Source organism: Schistocerca americana, chromosome 3 (assembly GCF_021461395.2).
Source record: "Schistocerca americana isolate TAMUIC-IGC-003095 chromosome 3, iqSchAmer2.1, whole genome shotgun sequence".
Taxonomy (NCBI): domain Eukaryota; kingdom Metazoa; phylum Arthropoda; class Insecta; order Orthoptera; family Acrididae; genus Schistocerca; species Schistocerca americana.
In genome coordinates this window covers 202,643,601-202,665,829 of record NC_060121.1, presented here as the reverse complement: position 1 = coordinate 202,665,829, position 22,229 = coordinate 202,643,601, and the positions used below count along the sequence as shown (strand labels likewise).

The window sequence follows — 22,229 nt, the reverse complement described above, 5'->3', positions numbered from 1 at the left end:
ACCCAATTTAACGCAAAAAGAAGTGGTATACTGTTGCGCAATATTATGCGGTTCCATTTCCGTGATGAGAGATACGAACACGTGTTAACTTATTGCAGCACAACTCACGACTGAGCAGTTGCATCGATGTGCTGCTTGGTTTAGTAGCAGCTTCTAGACGAAGGTCGAAGGTATTGCGCCTACACAATCCTGGAGGGTTGCCACATCTTGCAAAGAAAATCAGTCTGATTGCTTTATTGTCGCACCTCGTATTACGGAGTTGTAATGGTTAGCTCATTGGCCTAGTAAGCAGAAGATCTGGGTTCAAGTGACTGCCGTGCCACAAATATTCGTGTACTTCTTCAGCTTCTATTAATATCGAAAATAAAGTGGAGACATATGTCCAACGGAAAACGTATTTCCTTCAAATTTCATTGGAGATTACTTTTGACGCCGTTGAAAGAAAGACGTCAGTGTCAGTAAAAGTTCGAATAGCTGCTGAAAACAAAATCAACCTATGAAAGTAAAGACGTGTTCTGTTATCAGTGTTGAGCGTTATGCTCTATAGCATTGTTCTACCTCTCCCACATTAAAGTCAAAGACACTGCCGTTTTAAATTCTCAAATCTAATTACACTGGGGACTTTAGGAGTCGTATCAGCTTCAGAAAGAAATTCCATTTTATATTACTTGCATCGACTGATACGACCGTATAACGCGCCATTAGACCACTACCACAATCCACCTGTCGTAAGGCTTGGCACAGAGCATTTTCCATCGGTAGTTAGTTCGAAAGGCAAATGAAATGACGCATCAAATGCAGGACGGTATATATGCGCAGTGACCAGTTGCAGGTTGGGTGCCCATGGTCTCAGTATGATTCGCGCAGAGCAGCTTGTATTGCTATCCAGCTTCCTGCATCTTACGGTGTGCTTCAGACCACAGCGTATCATGGGAGGAGAGGAAACAACTATCGATGATTTTCCATTTATGGCGGGCTACGAGAGGTGGGGTTGGATGGAGTGTGGAGCGACCATCGTCAGGGATGACTATGCCATGACTGCTGCCCACTGCGTGCGTGGAAATGAGAAAGATGGTGAAATAACGCTGCGTATTGGCACATCTTACCGTGAGAGTGGAGGATATGTGGTTACCGCGACGAAACTGATCACACATGCTGGAAGGCGGGCTCACGACATCGCTCTTATACGCTCGGAAAGAGTGTTCCCCATGGGTGAAAAAGTGAAGGTACTTATGGATTGTTTCATTATATTTTTTGCGTCATCAGTCTTTGGGAGGTGCCATAGGGCCAATCACGACATTCATGCCTGAGCTGACCTTTCTACTGCAGACAAGCGTTTATCCCTAATCCTTAGAATGTTCGTTGTATACATTACGATCCCCCACTTGCAATATGTTTTTTTTTTTTTTTTTGCTTTTGTGGCTCTCCCTAGCAATAAGGAAGTTATCCTCCAATGACTTGACATGCATATCAAGGCCGTGTCTTTTCTTACTAATTACAGCAATTTCACGAGCACCACATAGTCTTCTGTTTTGGTTTTCCAACAGTCTGCTATTCGATTCCATAGAGCGATGCGCCTCTGACACATTTTCAGAGGTATCTTCCTTAAATTATGGCCTATGCTTGATAGTCTTCTGTGATAGATAAGGTATTTTCGTCTGGAGGCAATTCTTTCTTTCACCCTTGGCTTCCAGAGTGGGAGGTCTCTCATTTAGTTTGCTACGTAATCCAGAAATTAGCTTTTAAATTTATCGCTAATCTCATTTCTGCTACTCCTCATTCTTTTGGCCTTTCTTAGGTCTCGCCAAAGTCTACATCCATATCTACACTGCACAACGCACATATGGGCACTTCATGTACCACTAAGTTCAACAATTTCCTACCCCCCCCCCTCCCCTTCCTCAACCACCCCCCCACTCCCCCATCGCAATTCCAGTTCAACTTTCTTGTCACGTTCCGTGCAGCTCCCCCCGTTGGTGGTTCGAGTCCTCCATCGGGCATGGGTGTCTGTGTTGTCCTTAGCGTAAGTTAGTTTAAGTTAGATTAACTAGTGCTTAAGCTTAGGGACCGATGACCTCCGCAGTTTGGTCCCATAAGACCTTACCAGAAATTTCCAAAGAAGTAAGACTGCTGATCTGTTGCCAGTAGTGAATTCCGTCAGTAGTGTGTCTCCTGGTCATGTGCAATACGTTTCATATATGTTTCGTAAAGTTGAACTGACAGTCGTCTACAAATTTTCGATGCTTAGTCGATTTTCAAAAATGGCTCTGAGCACTATGGGACTCAACTGCTGAGGTCATTAGTCCCCTAGAACTTAGACCTAGTTAAACCTAACTAACCTAAGGACATCACAAACATCCATGCCCGAGGCAGGATTCGAACCTGCGACCGTAGCGGTCTTGCGGTTCCAGACTGCAGCGCCTTTAACCGCACGGCCACTTCGGCCGGCAGTCGATTTTCCTCAACATCAATACAGTACTAGCGTCGCTAGCTTCCTATGTACGTATTTACCTAAATAATCAACAACCAACTGCATAAAGGATATTTTATTTCCTTTAACGATTACAGACACTTACTGTCGTTCTTCAGAACGCTATAACTGTCGCTTACTGGCGAGTGTCAACAATAAGATGCATTCAGCATATTTCTATTGTCATGTGTTTCGTAGTTCCAGCACAAAACCACATCAAAACAGCAATATGCTGCATGTATCCCATGTTGGCACCTGCAAATGATGCGATAGTTATAACATTCTGAAAAAAGGGCACTAAGTGCCGGAAACCAGTTAATAAAATAAAATTTCTCTTATGGAACTGGTTTCTGAATATTTCGATAAATACAACTAAACTTGCTGAATATGGATAAGTACTTGTTATATACTCTGAAGCGCCAAAGAAACTGGAATGAGCGTGCGTATAAAAATACGTATATATATGTAAACAGGCAGAATACGGTGCAGCGGTCAGCAACGCCTATATACACTCCTGGAAATTGAAATAAGAACACCGTGAATTCATTGTCCGAGGAAGGGGAAACTTTATTGACACATTTCTGGGGTCAGATACATCACATGATCACACTGACAGAACCACAGGCACATAGACACAGGCAACAGAGCATGCACAATGTCGGCACTAGTACAGTGTATATCCACCTTTCGCAGCAATGCAGACTGCTATTCTCCCATGGAGACGATCGTAGAGATGCTGGATGTAGTCCTGTGGAACGGCTTGCCATGCCATTTCCACCTGGCGCCTCAGTTGGACCAGCGTTCGTGCTGGACGTGCAGACCGCGTGAGACGATTTCTTCATCCAGTCCCAAACATGCTCAATGGGGGACAGATCCGGAGATCTTGCTGGCCAGGGTAGTTGACTTACACCTTCTAGAGCACGTTGGGTGGCACGGGATACATGCGGACGTGCATTTTCCTGTTGGAACAGCACGTTCCCTTGCCGGTCTAGGAATGGTAGAACGATGGGTTCGATGACGGTTTGGATGTACCGTGCACTATTCAGTGTCCCCTCGACGATCACCAGTGGTGTACGGCCAGTGTAGGAGATCGCTCCCCACACCATGATGCCGGGTGTTGGCCCTGTGTGCCTCGGTCGTATGCAGTCCTCATTGTGGCGCTCACCTGCACGGCGCCAAAGACGCATACGACCATCATTGGCACCAAGGCAGAAGCGACTCTCATCGCTGAAGACGACACGTCTCCATTCGTCCCTCCATTCACGCCTGTCGCGACACCACTGGAGGCGGGCTGCACGATGTTGGGGCGTGAGCGGAAGACGGCCTAAAGGTGTGCGGGACCGTAGCCCAGCTTCATGGAGACGGTTGCGAATGGTCCTCGCCGATACCCCAGGAGCAACAGTGTCCCTAATTTGCTGGGAAGTGGCGGTGCGGTCCCCTACGGCACTGCGTAGGATCCTACGGTCTTGGCGTGCATCCGTACGTCGCTGTGGTCCGGTCCCAGGTCGACGGGCACGTGCACCTTCCGCCGACCACTGGCGACAACATCGATGTACTGTGGAGACCTCACGCCCCACGTGTTGAGCAATTCGGCGGTACGTCCACCCGGCCTCCCGCATGCCCACTATACGCCCTCGCTCAAAGTCCGTCAACTGCACATACGGTTCACGTCCACGCTGTCGCGGCATGCTACCAGTGTTAAAGACTGCGATGGAGCTCCGTATGCCACGGCAAACTGGCTGACACTGAAGGCGGCGGTGCACAAATGCTGCGCAGCTAGCGCCATTCGACGGCCAACACCGTGGTTCCTGGTGTGTCCGCTGTGCCGTGCGTGTGATCATTGCTTGTACAGCCGTCTCGCAGTGTCCGGAGCAAGTATGGTGGGTCTGACACACCGGTGTCAATGTTTTCTTTTTTCCATTTCCAGGAGTGTAAGACAACAAGTGTCTGGCGCAGTTCCTGGATCGGTTACTGCTCCCTCAATGTCAGGTTATCGGGATTTAAATGAGTTTCAATGTGGTGTTGTGGTAGGCACACGATCGATGGGACACAGCACCTCAGAGGTAGCGGTGAAGTCGGCATTTCCCCGTACCACTGTTTCGCGAGAGTACCGTGAATATCAGAAATCCGACATACATCAAATCTCCGACATCACTGCGGGCGGAAAAAGATCCTGCAAGAATGGGACCAACAACAGCTGCAGAGATGACTGCACGACACAAGGCTTTACGTCTCGCCTGGGCAGATCGACTTTGGACTGCTGATCACTGGAAATATGTTGCCTGGTCGGACCAGTCTCGTTTCAAATCGTATCGAGCGGATGGTCGTGCACGGGTATGGAGACCACTTCATGAATCTTTAGACCGTGAGTCTGAGGAGGGGACTGTTCAAGCTGTGGAGACTCTGCAATGGTGTGGGGCATGTGCAGTTGGAATTGTATAGGACCCCTGATACGTCTGGATGTGACTCTGACAGGCGACACGTACGTAAGCATCCTGTCTGATCACCAGCATCCATTCATGTCCATTATGCATTCCAACACGACAATGTCACACCCCATACGTACAGAATTGCTACAGGTTGTCTCCAGGGACAATCTTCTGAGATTAACTCGCCAGACATGAACATTATTGTCGTATCTGGGATGCCCTGCAAAGTGCTGTGCTGAAGAGATCTCCACCCCGTTGTACTCTTATGGATTTATGGACAGCCCTGCAGCATTCATGGTGTCAGTTCCATCCAGCAAAACTTCAGACGTTATTCGAGTCCTTGCCACAGCATGTTGCGGCACTTCTGCGGGCTCGCTGATACACACACGATATTAGGCACGTGTACCAGTTTCTTTGGTTCTTCAGTGTATAACAGCATAGTCCGTAAATAAACACAGAGCTTCGATCGTTATCCACAATATTAATAATCTCTACTGCATTTAGACAACTATTGGTTTGATTTTGCTACGAAAAATCTAGAAAGCAGTTCACACATGCATGTACAAAATTTACTTGCTGCTCTACTGAACATTTGGATCGAAACAGGATTTATATTTTTGTAATGTACAAGCAAAAATCTTGAAACGTTTTTGCTCGATTTATTTCAAAGCTTTACACTATTCTAATAAACTTTCCGAAAAACAGGCACTTCATATTTTTTACGTATGTATCGTATGTAATTAAATATATTGTATATAATAGGAGTACATTGTTCACAAAAATCATAAAGTTTTTGAAAATTTACATGGACTTTCTTCGCTATACTCCAATAATTGTTCGGACGGAAACAGGCTATATATTTTAAAATATGTGCCATATAAATCTTTTTCATCTTCTAGTACAAGCAGGCTTATAGCCTGTTCTGTTATCATAGAAGTCATCTTTTCCTAGTTTTTCCTGTATGTGTCTTTCCTACATGTTTCACTGTCTTTCTCTTCCCATTATTTCGATGTGCTTCTCCATTTTGTTATCTCGTTTGCTATTCTTTTATTCATGAAAACGTATGTACTTGTTTCCTTAGTTCAGAATTCTTTACTTGATCTTTCAAAGTACATCCATTTACGTTTCTTAAAAATTTCATTAGGGTGACTGATTCCTTCTTTGGTCTTTTTAAGTTATGATCCAAGTCTCTATGTTTGATTACAGACGTTGCCACTACGTTGTTGAGTTTTATTATTGGTTTTGTTGACTAATGATCTATGTACAGATTCAGTTTACTCACTTGTTGGGGATTTAATTATCATATTCATAACCCACATAACGTCCTCATAGTTGAGAGTGAGATAGATGTTCAATTGGTTTTCCCTTTAGGGTTATTTAAGACATACTGGGTATTTTCCTTTAAAAGCCATAACTTCGGTATTATTTTATGATATTTTCAAGTTATAGAGTTTTTATAAGTTTGGCGAGATGCCGTGAATAATGAGGCTAATGGCAGCGGCACTGAGTCAGTAGTGTGTGGTAGGAAGTGAGAACTAGGGTCAGATGGGGGCATGCTAGGACAGACCATTAAGTTGTGGCGTAACTATGTCCGATTGGCATAGTGGGCAGTGTACGAGGTGCGGCTAGAAAAAAACCGGACTGATGCTGGAAAAAACATTTATTTACAATTATTTACAATTTCATGTTATGTCCTTCAATGTACTCCCCTCCTCGGTCTCTACACCGCTCCATACGAATTTTCCACTTTTCATAGCAATGCTGCAGATCATTTTCGGTAAGTCCATACATTACTTCCGTCGCTTTTTCTTTTACTGCTTCAACAGTCTCAAATCTAGTTCCTTTCAAAGCTGACCTGACTTTAGGGAAAATAAAAAAGTCACAGGGGGCAAAATCAGGTGAGTAGGGTGGATGATCTAAGATGGGAATGTTGTGTTTTGCCAAGAACGTCTTCACTGACAACGCACTGTGAGCTGGGGCATTGTCTTGGTGAAGGATCCATGACTTTTTTCTCCACAAATCGTTCCGTTTTCTCCGTACTCGCTCACGTAGGGTAACCAGGACGCTAATGTAGTAATGCTGATTCACTGTTTGTCCCTCTGGTACCTAATCAATGTGCACAATCCCTTTGATGTCAAAAAAAAAAAAAACAATCATCATTGCCTTGAATTTCGATTTAGACATTCGTGCTTTTTTTTGTCGTGTCGAACCAGGAGTTTTCCAATGCATCGATTGGCGTTTAGTTTCGGGATCGTAAGTAAAAAACCACGATTCATCGCAAGTAATAACATTTTGTAAGAAGGTGGGATCACTTTCAATGTTTTCCAGGATGTCAGAACAAATCATTCTTCGGCGTTCCTTCTGTTCAATTGTGAGACACTTTGGAACCATTTTTGAACACACTTTGTTCATATTGAAACTTTCATGAAGAATCTGCCTAACACTTTCCTTGTCAACTCCTGTTAACTCAGACACTGCTCTGATTGTTAAACGGCGATCTTGTCGAACAAGTTTACCGATTTTTTCAATGTTTGCATCAGTTATTGCTGACAATGGTCTGCCAGTGCGAGTGTCATCACTGATGTCTTCGCGGCCATCTTTAAATCGTTTAAATCACTGAAACACTTGTGTTCGCGATAAACAATCATCGCCGTACACTTGTTGTAACATTACAAACGTTTCACTTGCAGATTTTCCTAGTTTGAAACAAAATTTGATGTTAACACGCTGTGATTTCTGTACACTCAACATTTTCCGACGCACAGACAAAACGTCAACCACTTAAAACAGACACCACGGGCAGACTGAGTGCAGGAGGCAGATGAAACTCGAGCAGTGGGCGGAGCGAGAGTCACGTGACAGGCCACGCGACTTTTAGCCTTATTGCATTCGTTTTATTGTTTCACCAGTACTAGTCCGGTTTTTTCCTAGCCACACCTCGTATTTGCCTAGTGAACCGGAGACCTGGATTCCGATCCCAGTCCAGCAAAAATTTTCAACTTCCTCCGGTAATATAAAATCAAGCCCACTGGTAGCTAATATCTTTAATTCCTTTGTGTCTTGATTTATAGAACTTTTTATTTAGTTACACACTTTTTATCACTCCCATGAAATGTTTTTGATGACCTCGTCTTTCCATTAAATTCCACAGCAGATACCTATCACTCCAGCTAAGGCTTTTTCATAACCTACAAATGTAATATGAATTTCCGGATCATGTTCTCTTCTCTTTTCAGTTATCTCCCGCACTATGGCAGCACTGTCACTGTATGATCGTCGCTTTCTAAAAACTTTTTGTTCCTCCAATAAAAGGGTGTCCACTATTCTTTACTGTCTTTTATCAATTATTCATGCATATAATTTATAGCCAGTGTTCCACAGACTTATTCTCACAGTTTTCACAAGGATTTTTAATTACATTTTATAGAGTGCTATTACTTCCACCACTCTCCAACAGCCAGGTACACTCGTCGACTTCCAACGTTCATTTAATAAATGCAGCAGCCTCAGTCCTAACATTAAACAACCATATTTGATAAATTACGGATTAACATTAATGCGTCCTGCGGCTTTGCTATTCTTCACCTGCTTTAATGCTTCCTGCATCTCCTCAAATGTAAAATTACCTCCTTCGTGTATTACATCATCTTCTTCTTGTCCCTTGTCTGTCTTCGTTAGTTTGATTTTCTCATAGTTTTCTATCCTTAATCCCTGATAATGTTTTATCCAAGTTTCCTTGTCTGTTACCTGTACTCAGGCAGAATCTTCCCCTTGTTTGTTAAAGTGTTTCAGGAGTTTATAAGCCATATCTTGTCTACTATAAAGATCATTGATAATATTTAACATAATTGAATCCCAGGATTCATGCTGAGCAGCTCTCTCTATTTTTTACGGTAATTATGATTTCTTTATACTGCGCCTCCGTCTCTTCTGTATTGTGCTGTAGATTTGTAATGTACCCTTTTTGTTTCCCCTTAATTGCATTTGCTACATCTGCAGATCACATTTTGACCCAGTTTCTAATTCTAAATTTCTTTTTCTTCTTTATTGCTTCCATCGCTGCTAGTATCCCATATACTTTTATGTTTTCTCATTCTGTATTTATTTTATTTTCTATAGATTTATTTTGTAAATAATACGATAGTCGCTGTTGAAATAGACCTCTTGTACTGTTCCGTTGCAGAAAGTAGACTTTGAAAATATCGTCTTCGAGCTAGCTTTTCGTAACAGTTCCATTCGTTTATCTAGTAATCAGGTTTACTTTGGCTACCATCAGGAAATGTTCTGAATCCAGGTCCCTTCCTCTGTATAACCTTACATCTTGTACTAGTCTTTCTAACTTTCTGTTTTGATCTATGGTCTCCTGCACTTCATATGAATTTATGAATATCCTTTTTCCTAATGCAGCTGCTGGTAATTTTTATTTCGTGTTATGTTACAAATGGAAGTAATTCGCGTCCATTTTTATTAACGACCTACTCTCCATAAGTTCCTATTGTTCCCGGTACAGGCAAATTCTCTACATGTGCATTAAGGTTTACAATTATAATCACATAATCTTTCTTGTTTCGGTCTAATTATTTTGATGGTATTCACAGCATAGTTCAGTTTCTGCTCTCCCTCCTTCTTCAGGGGTATATGCACCTACTATTGCGAGAGAGCCTCTCTCTGTTTTCAGTCTCACTGGCAAAACGTTCTTGTTCTTATAAAGGTTTATCCATGAATATTGTTGTCAATTAAGATTGCTACTCCGCATTTTGCTCGTCAGCCATTACACAACCATCCACATCTTTTGTCCATTTTAGTTTTTATTTTCTCAGTTATTACAGCCATATAGATGTTTCTGGTCTTTAGTTCACTGTTTACTTAGTTTTGGTTCTTTTTGTCCCAGTCGTCGTAGACTGCAAGTTCCTATTTTTATTCTGTTCCAGATTTCCAATTCTTTCTCCTTGTCAAGCTTTGGCTGTTTTCTTTGAGACCCATCCGATTTGATGATAGTGTATTCGAGTTTCCTCTCTAGTAGGATACCAGCCTGTTGTTTGGTGGTCGGTCGCTGGGGCTACCACCTTGAGATCTCCCGAAGGGGTTTTTCCACCATGCATTAAGCCCCAGTTGTAAGGGCTCCAGGAACTAGCCTTTCACCTTCTTTCGTCTGCTACACTAATAATGAGTCAGTGCATTGGTCGGCGGCTGCACGATTTCACCTTCGCAGACGTTGCAGTATAGATTTACAGGTTGAATCAACCTCATACTTTCACAGCAAATATTGCGGAAATGTAAAGGGCAATTGAGGTTCGGTTTACACAAAATGGATTGGTAGACAGGGGCTCTTATTATTAACCAGCCAACATGTTAATAATAGTTAGGAGGTGTATTTTTTGTGCAAAGATACACTTTTTTAAATGTAACAATGGCTATTGACATTAACAAACTGAAGATAGGGTACATCAGAATGATGCTGGATATTTTGAAATGTTCTTGCACCTTCCATTCAAGCTGCGTAGAGACAAGGTACGATTTTATTACGTTGGCCTACAGCGCGCTTGTGTATTCTTAGAGTGCACTGCGACTTGCAGTCCATCTGTGACAGTCCAAGTAGCAGGTCGCGATTGGAAGATCTGGTTTCCAAATGCAGGAAAAGCCGACATGCTTATGGTACATGGAGAGTGTAGGAAGAATGCTGTTCTTTCTTGTACAGTGTATGATATAAGGTATCCCAATAGACGTAAACCATCTCGTCAGTTATTTATCAACTTCTTCAATCAGCCATCTCAAAGTGTAACACCTAGACAGCGTAACAGAAGGGAGTAAGCGACGAGAGAAGAGGAGGAAATTAATGTTCTTGCTGCTGTTACACTTGATACTCGCGTTATTTCCAGCGGAATCGCATGGCACGCCAAGTGCCCTAGGCATTCTCCATCGACATGGGTTCTGATCTGGCGTAACCACAAACGCCGGAACGAAGAGGCGGAACGCAAGAACAGAGGAGGCTGTGGGGAAACGGTTGCTAATAGTGTGCGGAATCGGACCGCGCCGCTCCAGTCGCAACCCCTGCAACATGTGCATATAAGCGCAGCTCCTGATAGCGTCGGCCGTTCAGATCGTCCCAAGTCTGCAACGTGATTAGTGGTACGCTGTCAGATTGTAGTGATCAGTATCAAGTGTTTCCTAGAACTCTGTGTACAGCAAGAACTGAACTGTTTTCATGTCGCCTCTCGCTACCGACATTTGCTACTGTCAAGTTAAGTACTGTCAATTTGTTTTCTGGAAATAAGTCTGCTAATGTTATTTGATGGAATAGTGGTATAACATTCCGAGAACGCTGCATCCCGTAGGCACCCTAAAGCAAATAGTGGGCCAGACCCCACAGGTTCCATCCCTATCAAATCTCTCTCCACCAAGATCTGCATGGAAACTATTGTAATAATTCTGTTAACTCCTGTACATGGGAATTAAAACAGGATACAGCAAATGTGTCATGTATCTTGTTTAGTAATGTGCCCACTTGTACTAATTATGGCCAGGTAGATCGCCAACAAATGCGTTATTGGTTTGTTACAATTCCCATTGGCTTTTCAGGTGGAATGTCAGCGCCAGTGGAGTTTAAACGTGTGGTGTGGGAAAGTGAACTATCAGCTCCTAGATTGAGCTAGAAGACGTTCCTCTGCAGGCTAGGAGGAGCCTGTGGTACCAACATGATGATGGTCCAGCCCACAATGGACGAGGTGCTACAACATGTTTCCATGAATTGTTTCCAGATCGTTATATTGGAAACTTGGCCGCCTTTTCCCCGGATTTGACGCGTGTAGACTTTTATCTGTGGGGAAACTGAAAAATGCTGTCTACAAGGAATTGCCAACTACACCCGATGATATGCAACGACATAGCACTACAGCCAGCTCGGACATCTCTGCTGAAATGGTAGCATGTGTGTTGCAGTTGTTCCATACCAAACTGGAGGCGTGTATTTTTGCTGCCGGTGGTGAGTTTGAACACAACCTGTGACTGATGGTCAATTGTCTCGTTACAGGTCAGAATCGACAAACTCGCGTTTGTACTTGTTCCTCAGTGCGTAATAACCACAGGTATTGTAAAAAATTGGAAACGCACTAGGACGCTCCAGAAAAACCACTGACATTTTAATTTACTCCACCTTTAGTTTTTAATGTCAATGGGTATCGTTTCGTTTAATAATGTTTGCGCAAAAAATACACTTTGTATTATCATAATCTGTTGATTGGCTAACAATATGAGGCCATGCTTACAAGTTCACTCTGTGAGGACCGTATGTATATATCACTTCCATTTCCGCAATATTTGCGTTGCAAATTTCGGGTGATTTGCCCTATATACGGAATGTATAAATCAGAGACGGTGATAGCAAAAATCTCGAAAAGTTCTTGAGGGATTTACTAAAAAATTTTACATGGTACTGTAATAAACATTCAGACAGACATACTGTACATATTTTGTAAAGGAGATACTTGTATGAATGTCTAGGAACTCGGACACTCTTAAACTCTCCATCTGCGCGAAAATCTTACAAGTTAATTCGATGACGACGAATTCGGTGACATCAACTGTATTAGAAATGGATCTGCTACCCAATAATGACATTTCAAACTCCGTGTCAGATTAAGAGACATATCCTGATATCCCACATCTCGGGAGTGGTCACCTCAGTCACTTCGACTTGTAGTACACGTTCCCTGGACTGATCAACTCTTCCATGTATCACACGGTCTACATAATTACATCGTACTCCATTAAATTCATCATTTAATGCCCAATTCGTTGCTGTGATTTCCTCAAACGGGGAATGGGACAACGAGGACTCAAAATCATAATGGTTATCGTCGTTTAGCAGCCAATGCTCATAACATCTACAAACATCTCTGAAAGAACAGACACTATTGACGATATGCAGCTGTACGAATTGCTTCGAAATTAATTCGCTGCCCATGAATTCTTTGACATCAGCTGTGATAGGTATAGATCTAACATTGAAAAGGAGCGTATGAAAAATTGTGCTGGAGGTCAAACCGATGTTTCCAACCTGTCGCAAGCAGACGCCTTAACAACGTCGCCTTTTGGTGCATGGATCCTGGGCTGTTCCAAACTTCCACATGTCACATTCTCTACTTCAGAGGTTCATGTGTCATAGCAGTCAGCCTGGCTGCACCCTTTCACAACTGTCATAGTATGTTGTTTTGAGTGAGTGGATGGGGAAGAGGCAGAAACTGTGAACATGCCGCATTTAGATAGCAATGCAGTCGTATTGTCTATAATTTATTTCAAATTTCATATGCATGTGATGTTTGTTGTTTCAGACATGTCCGAAAGAACGGACACAACGCATGTATTATTAAGGTGATGGCGGCTAATGATTTCTGTAGTGCAGAATCACACCAAGCTCAAACTCTTACAGCAACTAACGAGACTTTGAGAGTAATAAGGTTAATTAGCATGACACTACATGTGTAGTGTGCGTTGGAAGCTGAGAATTAGGGTGCGACTGGAAGTGTGCTAGAGTAGTGCATGTGGCTGTGGTGGTCACAGAATCTGGATGGTGTAGCGGTCAGTGCTTCTGTCTAGTGAGCAGGACACCCAATTAATGAAGTTAATTAACATACGCACTACATGTGTTCTCTGTGTTAGGAATTGAGAATTTGGCTGTCACAGGAAGTGTCCTTGGATAATACATGCGCTTGTGTTGGCCGTACTGTCTGGATGGTGTAGTGGTCAGTCCATCTGTCTAGTGAGCAGGAGACCAGAGTAATGAGGCTAATTAGCATGAGCAATACGTATGTTATGTGTGTTAGAAGTTGAGAATTTTGGTGTCACAGTACATGTGCTAGGGTAGTGCTAGGGTAGTACATGTGCTAGGGTAGTACATGTGCTTTTGGTGGTCCCACTGAGTGGATAGTGTAGTGGCCAGTGCATCTGTCTAGTGAGCAGGAGACCTGAGTAATGAGGTTAATTAGCATGAGCACTAAATGTGTCCTTTGTGTTAGAAGTTGAGAATTTGGGTGTCACAGGAAGTGTGCTCGGGTAATACATGCGCTTGTGGTGGTCACACTGTGTGGATGGTGTAGTATATAGTGTATCTGTGTAGTGAGCAGGAGACCCAAGTAATTAGGTTAATTAGCATGAGCACTACATGTGTTGTGTGTTAGAAGATGAGAATTTGGGTGTCACAGGAAGTGTCCTTGGATAGTACATACGCTTGTGTTGGTCGTACTGTCTGGATGGTGTAGTGGTCAGTCCATCTGTCTGGTGAGCAGGAGACCCAAGTAATGAGGTTAATTAGCATGAGCACTACATGAGTAGTATGTAGTGGTCAGTGCATAAGTGTAGAAAGCAGGAGACTCGACTTCGAATCCTGCCCTGGCACAGCTTTTGAACTTGCCCCATGGATATAAATCAGTCCACACTGGCGCTAATGTTTGTAATTCTTCTGCATATTGTTTCATATTTAATACTTTCAAGAACACAGATCATAACCAAAACAAATTTTCACTATTATTTCATTACCTTTCACACATGTATGTTTATGGAAGAATTCTAGCACTTTAGCAACTTTGTAATCGAGATATGGGGTCTCTACAGAGGAAAACGATGTAGAGGTCCTGGACAGTATTAATGTACGTATTAATGTAAGACTTTTTTTTTAATCAGGGAATTACGTTGTAGATCAGTCAGTTACATCTGTACATGCTGAGGGGCACTTTCAAGTGAAACGGCAAACGGTCTCGAAAAATCTTCGAAAACAGATGTACGATTGGTGGGGTCTTCAAAACTTTTAGAAAAATATACTAGTAACTCTTACAGTGCAACAATAGATTGTTCAGACCTCATGATATATTATTCGCCTGTTATCTTAGGCTACTGGACTGTATTTGAATTTTTCCAGTCTACAAAACTTTTTTTAAATGTGTCCCCATCAAATGAGAAATAGATCGCCTCTCAACTTGCAGAGTCTTACTAGGGGAAATGTGCAGTCACGTCAGCCTTACGTGGTAGGTCTGCAATCCACTCTAGATGCTCTAATTTTTGTCCCTGCAGACATATACCTTCAAAACAGTGGGTTTAAAATCGAAAACTCGTTTCAGGTAAGCCCCTTGACGTAATCAACATAGTCGGCAGTAATATTCAAAAGTTCTATACTGGTTGTTTAGTTCAATCGAAAACTACTGCAGCTGCCAGTAGAATATAGCGTGCGAACTCAGGAATTTTGCAATTCGTATTACGAATTTCTTCATGTGCTCCATGTCTGCAAAGGTATCACTAAGTTCTTTTTCAGAAACGGTACGATGCCTTCCATCTACAGACTGTAGCAATTTTTTACTCTTTCACTGTCGACTAAATCTTCAGTTTCTTTTCCATTGTACTGTAGAGTCGATTCCTAGCAAACTTCTAGTAATCGTTGATTATGCGACTGCATCATAGAAACGTGAGTATGGAGTCAGAAGTGTGTGCTCAGATCACGTCGCCACATTTTGTAAAAGTACATGGGAGGTGAACTCGTGAACGAATATTTTGGGAACAACTGTGTGGAAACAATGCACTAAAAAGCAGTTGATCGCTACACCAACCACAGACACGAAACATGACGGAAAATATAAGATGCTGTCAAAATAAAACGAGGAAAAAGAGGACAGAAACCGGTATATAGCTATGCAGATCATTTATCGATAAAGTTTTATGAAATAAAAATTTCACCCACAGACGACGACACATAGTTGTCGACACATGTCTTGGTAAATATAAAAAATAAACTAATTGTGTTCGCATAATGCGGATTATCAAAACAACACAATTTTTAAACCGTAAATGAGGAAGACCGTCAAGAGGAGCTTCAATTCTTAGTGAAATGAGTTGATATTTTGTGACCGACATGCACATTGTTACAGACAAGAACTTTTGGCCCAAACATCCGTTTTGGAATATGTGATTGAACAAATGAGTAGGGTATTTCTGTAACTTTTTTGAAATTTATTGTTAATCTAATTTGATTCTTTTCCTGGTTGCCAATTGTAACTGTTTTGTAATAATCTATCCAATAGTTTCGTTTTTACGAGGAAGACAAATTTATATTAGTCAAAACTACGATAAATGATTCATCAACCATTCATTCTACAACTGCTTGTCTATTATCTTCCAATCCTACCCAGAAATGGTGCATATAATTAAGGAATTAAGTTAGGTGTTGATTCGTAACTGCCTGTAGATATTAAAAGTTAGCTGCAGTTCTCTTGTATCGAATGTAGAAATCGATACTAAATTGGTCAGGAACACAGAGCCATACCATATTTCTCTCAGAGTGGTATTGTGGACAGTGACATAGGTGTGTCCCAGCTTCTGGTGATGTAAGGTATAGAAGAGAATGAGCAGGGTACATTGCATGAGTTTCCAAGTATTAACTTCTTGCATGACCAGAGGTTGGGGTGTAATCAAAATGTCCTCAAGACAATCGGGAATGTCATCGTTAACGATAAGTAATTGTGCTATTATTTTTCTTCTTCGTTATCAGTGAATAACAACTCCCAACAGTCCTATATATATATATATATATTACACATGTAAAATATTAAAATAAAGAATGTAGAATAAAACATATCTGGTACATTTATGTTTTGGAAAAAAGGTCGTTTTCAAATTAGATGCATCATCGCCTAAGAGATGGAAGGAAAAGACACCTAAGAACCCTTCCAAACAAGAAATAACTTAAAAAATTAAAAATGAACCATATCAAAAATAAGGTCACTGTCAAGGTTAATGATAGTGCCAATTAGCTGTACAGAAACTTAACGAAAAGGGCATTTGTGTTAGAGCTAATAGGAGTGTTCTGCATTACTTGCTCCATACATATTTATCTAACTAACTCTTTGTAAATCAAGATATCTTCAACGTGAAGGAGGTCTCATAGAATCGTTATCACCGTATACTGAATAGCTATGAAACGTATAAATGTGAAGGGAGTTTTGAATGTAGAACAGGTTAGCTAACGACGTCTTGGAAAATCAAAGTAAGTGTAAGTCTAACTAAATGTGTACATAGTCGCAACGTATTTGTTGTGCTTCTCGCTACATCTGGAGATATTTCATAGACTGGATATCTCTGCACGACTCATTTATGATGGAAAGGTCGTGTATTGATACGAAGAGATATGTAAATAAGATGAGGATTTTATGGCCTCCCATTTGATAGTAAGAGTAACTTCCTTGTTTGTGGGTGGCTAGTTAACTTACATGAATTTCCCATAATGAAAACATTCGCCGTATATGGCACTTAGATGAGATCCCCCTTCAGTGGCAAGAAGCATAAGAGGCAATGTTGTGTATGGGGCTGCTATTCCAATCTTTTTCCCGCTTTACGCCGCATGTAGACACTCAGTGTTTGTCTTAGATTTTTCGCCACTCTCGCCAGAATCGAAACGTGAACATTCTGTCATTTATTTTTGTAATATCTATGAATAGCAGTTGGTGAAACCTACCACCACTTTGATTTATTTCAGAACCTTATCTATTTTATGCAGCTTACCACCACCCATCGTAATTTAACTAATAAAATCTGTCTCTATATTCGTAGACCAAACGTCCATCGCAGCTTACGTCTGCCATTCCTCTCTTTCTCTTTCACTCCCTCACTAGGTACCAAACCAGATTCGGATGCTCTTTGCCCAGTTAAAGATCCCTATGGCTCACACCCAGTTTTCTTGGGATTGGCGGTAAACTACAGGGTGGCGCACGAAATGTGTTACCATTTTGTTTTTAAATATAAACTTTACTATCAATACAATCTGAAAGGAACATATACTACAATGAAGAGCCATCCATGGAGATTTGTTCTAACTCAGCACATGCTCAATATGTCCACCACTTTGTTTCCTAACTTCCTTCAAACTAGCACTGAGGTTGGTGTTTGTCCTACGGCTCCGTAATTTCACTGCAAGCTTGAAGAATTAGTCTTCTGAGCTCCATTAAATCATGTGGACGTTTCGGAAATTTTTTTTTCCTTTAGGAATCCCCAAAGAAAAAAGTCACATGGATTGAGGTCTGGACTATTGGGGGGGGGGGGGGGGGGGGGCTAATTTTGTCCGTCATTGAAACGATCTGGAATCCTGAGTGAAATGATCCGCATGTCGAAATGCTCGTGTAAAAACTCCAACACAGTGTTTGCAGTATGTGGCCTTGCGCCATCTGGCATGAACCACTGCGTGTTGAAGGACAAGGCAGTAGCAAGGAGCTATTGAATGGAGCTATTGCAAAGCATGCTCAAATAACGCTCGCTGTTCACAGTTTCTTCAAAGAAAAAGGGTCCAATAAGTCAGTGACTGGAAATTGCTGCCCACGCTGTAATACTCGGACCATAATGTTATCGTTCATGAAGTACTTGTGGGATTTCAGTTGGCCAAAAGCGTACATTTTGTTTGTTAACCACACCGTCTAAATGAAAATGCGCCTCGTCTGAATACCTTACGTTGTTGACAGTTTCTTCCCTATCCTCCGCCCACTGAGCGAACAGTAGTCTCTACTGCTTGTGTTCTTCAGTGAGCTTCTGTGCACAGGTCATCTTGTATGGGTACATATGGAGGTCACTTTCAATAATGCGTTGAACGGAGAGTCTGGATATTCCCAGTTGCACTGCTGCATTTCTGCACGATTTCCCGGGACTTCTCTGTACAGCAACTCGTACCACTTCAATATTCTCCGGCGAACAAACAGGTTTAGGCCGAGGTCTCTTCGCTACCAATACTGTTCCTTCCTGTACAAATTTATCGTACAAGCTGTGGATGGTCTTTTTGCAAGGGACCCATCGTGTGTTAAACTGTTGTCGAAAACGCCTCTGAGTCACAACAAGGCTTTTCGTTTCATGAAAAAGTAACACACTTGCCGATCGTTGCTGTGTCGTCAGTCATCCATTGTCAGCCATTGCTCCTTACTAGTCTCCTAGCGGCAGTATCTTGAATTACAAGTCATTTCGTAACTCATTTATTTTTCCAAGCTCTGCTGGTACTGCTGTAGAGATCCTAGAGGGATATCTAACGTGCGTTGTAAACTGTGAAAGAAACAATTGGTAACACATTTCGTGCGCCACCCTGTACCTAGCCTTATAGCGGGCTGGATGCCAAACAACCCGTACTGCTGCGTTTGGATGGCCGTAGTTTCTGTAATAGCTTTACAGTTATTGACGGTATTTAAAATCAGTCGTATCAGAAGTAAAATTCCCTAAGTAGGAATTACAAATCACTATCTTTTGCAACGATGTTATCTTAGATGTGAAAAGCAAACAAAACTTGTAAATCCTTTTCATTGCAAATGACTGACGGTGTGTGACGTCAATAAACAATAATAAGTATCGGAATGTAAACATTTGTTATCTTATATTTTCACGGGAGTGTGTAAATATCTTGGATAAACAATATTTCTCACTGATACAAGAAATTAAAAGTGTAAATAAAACTTGTGCTTTCTACGTATATGCTGTAAGTGAGTTGCAATGGTGCTTCTTTATGTGTAGTGGTGTGGTGGAACACTAAAACAAAGTTAACTATTTTATGAACATGTTCATGCATCTGCTAGTTGGTGCTGTTACCGTGAGTATCCATCGTTTTATGAAATAGAAATTGTACACGTTGTTGGCTGGTGGTGTTAATTGGTAACTAAGTGACAACTCTGTTCCGAACCTTTAAGTCTCGTACTTGTTTATTTTCAGATTATACTGCTTACAAACCATCGGTAGCATCAGCAGCAGTAAGACTCGCCCTTTTTTACGTGGAACTTATTGGGGTTTTGACAATTTATTAGATGTTCCGAAGACTAATTACTATCGCTTCTGATGCCAACAGGTGGTGACGCTGGGTAAAACACGTTTAGCTTCCTACGTTCCGGGGACGATTGTCGGATGGGGCAAGCAATCGGGCTACGAAGACAGCCCAACGCAAATGAGGAAGACGACAATGCAAATGGTGGCCAGGGCGGAGTGCAAATATGCGGTCGACTTCGACTGGGAGACTAACATAGAGATATTCTACTGTGCGCGGCCTGCAGAAGAAGGGAATGACGCATGCGCAGGTGACAGCGGGGGACCGTTTCTAGTCGACGGAAGGCAGTACGGCATCGTGTCGCGTGGACAGTGCACTGGCACATTAGACGATCGACTTGCGTTCACTACTATATACCACTATCTAGACTGGATTGACACTATTGCAGGTAACCTCACAGTACCGGGAAGTTAATCACTCTTATCAAACTTTGCTTAGGAGCGATATTTCTTCTCAAACGCTCCTTACTCTGGAGAAGTTGCATACAAAAAACTAAGAGGTTAATAAAGTATGAGCAGTTTGAAATATGTTTTTCCACATTTTTACAATGGTAGTACATGAAGTTTCTTTCTGTGAAGGCGGAAGAGAAATTAGATAAAATGTTGGATCAATATACTACTTCTGCAATTACTCTTCAATTTTCACTTCGGAGTGTGTCTTGACTGCAAACTAAAATTATGTTTAAGAAACGAGCTTCAGTTTTCTTATCGCTTTGAGGTGTACCTTGAATATAGTAGCGAATGTTCCATACAATAACACATCAGCATCTAAAATAGTCATCAATGTAGCAGCAATTAGTAAAACATTTGTAAAGCATTTGTTTACAGAATGATCAGTTTTAATAACTTACTTGGTTCCACGACATCTGCAAACCCATATAAAAGCCAACTAATGGGACAATCCAGAAATACAATCATCTCCGTGAAATCGGTAACATTTTAAAGCAACATCATGAATTACTGTGTTAGTTTTTCAAATAATATGATAGACACTGTTTTGTCATATTGACCTCTTGACAGGTTACTCTCCAAAAATAGATTCAAAAACAGCAATTTCAATGATTTAATATAAATTCAAAGGAAAAAAGGTACGTCTCACCAGATGGATGTTGTGCGTATTGTCGTCTCCATTACATGCGAGAAGCTGAGAATGTAACATAACGGAAATTAACCACCACCTGAACTTTTAATTGTTATTAGGGCCTGCCTCCGCCTGGTGTAGGCTGCACAACGACATCACTGTTAGTAGACGAATGACTTAATAATTCTTTGGATCGATTGTGTGAAAATCTTGCAAGATACAAATAAAATGACCGGCCCAAGTACCTCAGGGACGTATAACGTATGATGCAATGAAAAGAAATGACAACACGAAATGTTCAAAATGTGTGTGACTTCCTAAGGGACCAAACTGCTTAAGTCATCAGTCTGTAGACTTTCAAACTGACTTATGCTAAGAACAACTGACACCCATGCCTGAGGGAGGATTCGAACCTTCAGCGGTAGGGGCCGCGCCGTGGCACCTCAAAGCGCTCGGCCACACGGCGCGGCCACGAAAAGTGTTCGATCATTAACGTCCACTAAAAATGTGACGTCGATGCCTCTGTTTCAGATGTAATCCTTTGAAAAGCCATCATACAATTAAAAAAAAAAAAAAAATGGAACATGTAAAGGTGACATGGTTTTTGTTAACAAGAGGAAATATGACTTTTACTTAATGCTATATTAAGAAAACGCAATTATAATTTTATGATAATCTGTATAATGAGCACAGCAGAATGGCCTCCGTACCTTACGAGAGCGAGAAAATGAAAGACAAAACTCATAACATATAATAAAATATCTGAAGTAAAATAATAGCAGACGAACGAAACTAGTTCAGCGACTACATACGAAGTTTTAGGAGTCGATACACCCACGTAAATGCGTAAATTTAATGTAAGAGCACAAGTGCATGGTTTACTCATATACTTCACAAACAGTTCATACAGACAAAATAGGATTACATTGAAAGTTATAATACATGGCCTTGAAGGCATACGGAACACCAAATACCTTCAGATCTTCGACCAACGTTAAGGTAAAAGCCTTCGTACATATTTTCACCCCTCAAAGTATTTCGGTACATAACATTAGTTGGTACACACGTTAAGTGTACATATGATAAGAAATACAGAGCGTGGTGAATTATATAACAACTTAAATTCTAGAGAGAATCATATAACTTTTTCGGAAAATGCCTTTCCGAGACTGATGTGAGAAATATTGCTCTGTGATACTGACCAGGGGGAAATGGAGTCAATAATTAAATCACTGAAGACTAAGGACTCTCATGGATATGATGGAGTACCTAGCAGAATATTAAAGTACTGTACTGTAGATGTTAACCCTGTACTTAGTCATATTTGTAATTCTTCGGTTAAGAATGGTCGGTTTACCGAACTATTAAAATACTCACTAGTAAAGCCAGTTTATAAAAAGGGAGAAAAGTATTATGGAGACAA

At 41.5% G+C, this 22,229-nt stretch overlaps 1 protein-coding gene across 1 annotated transcript; it reads left to right on the top strand.

Annotated features, from left to right (window-relative positions):
- Positions 1 to 852: 852 nt before the first annotated feature.
- On the top strand, positions 853 to 20,234 carry LOC124607498 (trypsin delta-like). The gene is made up of 2 exons (XM_047139882.1): positions 853 to 1,226; positions 19,751 to 20,234. Exons 1-2 carry the CDS (start codon positions 855 to 857, stop codon positions 20,138 to 20,140), a joined length of 762 nt encoding a protein of 253 aa, XP_046995838.1. The 5' UTR covers positions 853 to 854; the 3' UTR covers positions 20,141 to 20,234.
- The last annotated feature ends 1,995 nt before the right edge of the window (positions 20,235 to 22,229 follow it).

Bases quoted from the DNA above. Each gene is read 5' to 3' on its own strand.
- LOC124607498 (XM_047139882.1), top strand. From the start codon at position 855: ATGATTCGCGCAGAGCAGCTTGTATTGCTATCCAGCTTCCTGCATCTT. The intron at 1,227-19,750 runs GTACTTATGGAT...TGATGCCAACAG, and splicing joins CCATGGGTGAAAAAGTGAAG to GTGGTGACGCTGGGTAAAAC.